At 40.4% G+C, this 2,804-nt stretch overlaps 1 protein-coding gene across 1 annotated transcript; it reads left to right on the top strand.

Moving 5' to 3' along the window:
- Positions 1-637: 637 nt before the first annotated feature.
- CFL2 (cofilin 2 (muscle)) lies at positions 638-2,167 on the top strand. The gene is made up of 3 exons (XM_008946604.1): positions 638-945; positions 1,046-1,122; positions 1,217-2,167. The coding sequence occupies exons 1-3, from the start codon at positions 686-688 to the stop codon at positions 1,327-1,329; spliced, it is 450 nt and encodes a 149-aa protein (XP_008944852.1). The 5' UTR covers positions 638-685; the 3' UTR covers positions 1,330-2,167.
- Positions 2,168-2,804: the final 637 nt, after the last annotated feature.

Consider the following 2,804-nt stretch of genomic DNA (forward strand, 5'->3'; position numbering starts at 1 on the left):
GCGAGCCTTACGGGGATCTGCAGGTGTGGTAACTGGTGTTTTTGTATGAAGGAAGAGCAGTCAAATTATACTTGTGCGGCAGTACAACGTGAATTTGGGAGTTTTTAAAAGCACGGTGTGGAAGCTGACACAATGCAGAAAACATTTCTGCTGCTCGTAGAGCCTTACATCACCCAACAAAATGAGTGTCATGACAGTGCTGGATGTGAGCTGCCGCTGTAGCGTTTGTTCCACGACTTCCCCCCCACCCCATCCCAACTTAAAACTGCGAGCTCCTTTCCGATGTTCAGTGCCCACCACACCCCTGCTTCCCCCCAGATTAGCTGAGTGCATGATGAGGTGATGGAAAACTGCTGGAGTAGTACAGTTGTGTGCCTACTTGTGTAAAACTGCTATCCAGATTCATAGCTGAAGATGCTGAGATCTGCAACAAGAGAGTACAGAATTTACATCTCCTTTATATCTTCTGCTCTAATCCTGTAAAGAGTACTAAATTCATAGTGTGTTTGGGTTGAGTACAGTATTTTTATTTTTATGGGGGCAGACAGACTTCTTTATCTAGTGTTGTGGGCTATCATCTTTTCTACTGAGTGTTCAATTTTGCTGTTTAAATGATTCCTTTGATCTCATTTTACAGGCTTCTGGAGTAACAGTGAATGATGAAGTCATAAAGGTTTTCAATGACATGAAAGTAAGGAAATCTTCAACTCCAGAAGAGATTAAGAAAAGAAAGAAAGCTGTTCTCTTCTGCTTAAGTGATGACAAAAAACAAATAATTGTAGAGGAGACAAAGCAGATATTGGTTGGTGACATTGGAGATACTGTGGAGGACCCCTACACAGCCTTTGTGAAGTTGCTACCTTTGAATGATTGCCGATACGCTTTGTATGATGCCACATACGAGACAAAGGAATCGAAGAAAGAAGACCTGGTATTTATATTCTGGTGTGTAAAAGCAAAGCTTGCTGTTAAAATTGAATATACTGGAGCTAGCACTGGGTAACTGAATAACCGTTTTGTTGTGGCTTTCTTCTTTCCTTTAAAGGGCTCCTGAAAGTGCACCTTTAAAAAGCAAGATGATCTACGCAAGCTCTAAAGATGCCATTAAAAAGAAATTTACAGGTACGGACCTAAAAAATGGTCTTTCTCATTAATGATAACGCCGTTCCCATGTTGTGGTTCTCACAAGTGCATTGGTGTCCATCTGTCTTTTCAGGTATTAAACATGAGTGGCAAGTAAATGGTTTGGATGATATTAAGGACCGTTCAACACTTGGAGAGAAATTGGGAGGCAACGTGGTAGTTTCACTTGAAGGAAAACCCTTATAAAAAGACAGACAAGTGCCATCTGGATCTAAGGAGCTTCCATTTCTGCAGCTCGTTCAATTGGAATAGTATTAGTCTCCCCGTCCCCTTCCCTCCTCAAAAATTAAGTCCCTTCCCTCATGCCCCTGAAGGAGATGTCAGTGTTAAGCAGTCTACCAGTGATTGCCATTAGACTGTTTAATCCTGGTAGTTTTTTGTAGGATCCGAGGAATGCTTTTGCGTCGTACTCTTAGCCAAAACTGACGCGGCAGCCGTTCCTCGCGACACGTACAACGAATGTGATAGTTAATGTGAATAGTCTAGCAGACAGCAAAGGGTAAGCTAAGTGAATGCCTTCAAGTATTGTCCACTGGTCGGATGGTAGACTCTCTACAGTATTACTTACAGTTGCACTTGATTGCAGTTCCATGAGGCTCTTGTGCATTCATACACCTCACCTGCCTTGACAAGCCTATTTTTGTGACATGGCAGCACACAACACTATGCATTTAAAGCACTTTTTTTGTAATATGTTTGACCTGCCCCCCCAGAGGAATGCCAATTAAGTTGCTGTAACTGTGTCATCAGATTATTGTAGTACCTCAGTTTCATTCCTGTTACATGCATATCTTTATAAATGAAGTAGCTGTTACGATGCCTTTTGTTTTCCATTGAATGTACACTACTGAACAGGAGTAGAAGTTATCTGTTTACCGTGTGAGTCTTGAAACACTAAAGTTTTGTAAAACATCAGTCATGGTGGCAATTTCTGTACTATTAAAAAGAGCCTTAAATGGAACGTTGTTTTTTTTGAGATCAAAAACTGGCCACGCTGCAATAAAACTTGTGGCTTATTACAGAACGTTGCCTTGTTTTCATTGGAAAATACAGTTTTTAAGTATGTTTAGTTTAAGCATATTTCAAATAACTTCTGTGGAAAGTATTGTAAAGATAAACAATCATTAATCTCATCCTAAATAATGCAAGTTTTTCATTCCTAATCATGATTTAGGCACTGCTTTATAATACTTCGCGGCTCTGTTCTGATCATTTGATAAAGGACCTGATCTTAGTTTACCATTAAAAGAAGCTACCACTACTAGAGACCATTAGTTCCGTGAAACACGTGTCAGAAACATAAAAATACGAAGCTGTTAACCACACAGTGTGTTTCGTACCTGAATGTTCTTAAAGTTCTACATGTCGGAGTAAAACCTTGCACCAAGTCTCACAGATCACCACCTTTTTCAGTAAGATGCTGTGTAATGACAGTTAGGTGCAGAATGCAAAGCTGGTAAATAATTTTTGTTCCTTGAGTGCTGCAGTTAAGGACTTGGTACAAGAATCGGCCTAAATGAACCGTTCTACTTGTTAGCTTCTATGTAAATAGAACTGGAAAGTGTTCGCCGCTACCAAGGCTTGCACTGGGGACATGTTTTGGCTGGGAGCCAAATAATGCTCTCCTTATAGAGAATTTGATCTGCTCTGTGTGAGCAATC

This window comes from Merops nubicus, unplaced genomic scaffold (genome assembly GCF_000691845.1).
Source record: "Merops nubicus isolate BGI_N331 unplaced genomic scaffold, ASM69184v1 scaffold32968, whole genome shotgun sequence".
In the NCBI taxonomy this organism is placed as follows: domain Eukaryota; kingdom Metazoa; phylum Chordata; class Aves; order Coraciiformes; family Meropidae; genus Merops; species Merops nubicus.

Excerpts from the sequence above, each read along its gene's own strand:
- CFL2 (XM_008946604.1), top strand. The coding sequence starts at position 686 with ATGAAAGTAAGGAAATCTTCAACTCCAGAAGAGATTAAGAAAAGAAAG. Across the intron at positions 946-1,045 it reads GACCTGGTATTTATATTCTG|GGCTCCTGAAAGTGCACCTT; the intron begins GTGTGTAAAAGC and ends TTTCCTTTAAAG. Across the intron at positions 1,123-1,216 it reads CATTAAAAAGAAATTTACAG|GTATTAAACATGAGTGGCAA; the intron begins GTACGGACCTAA and ends CTGTCTTTTCAG.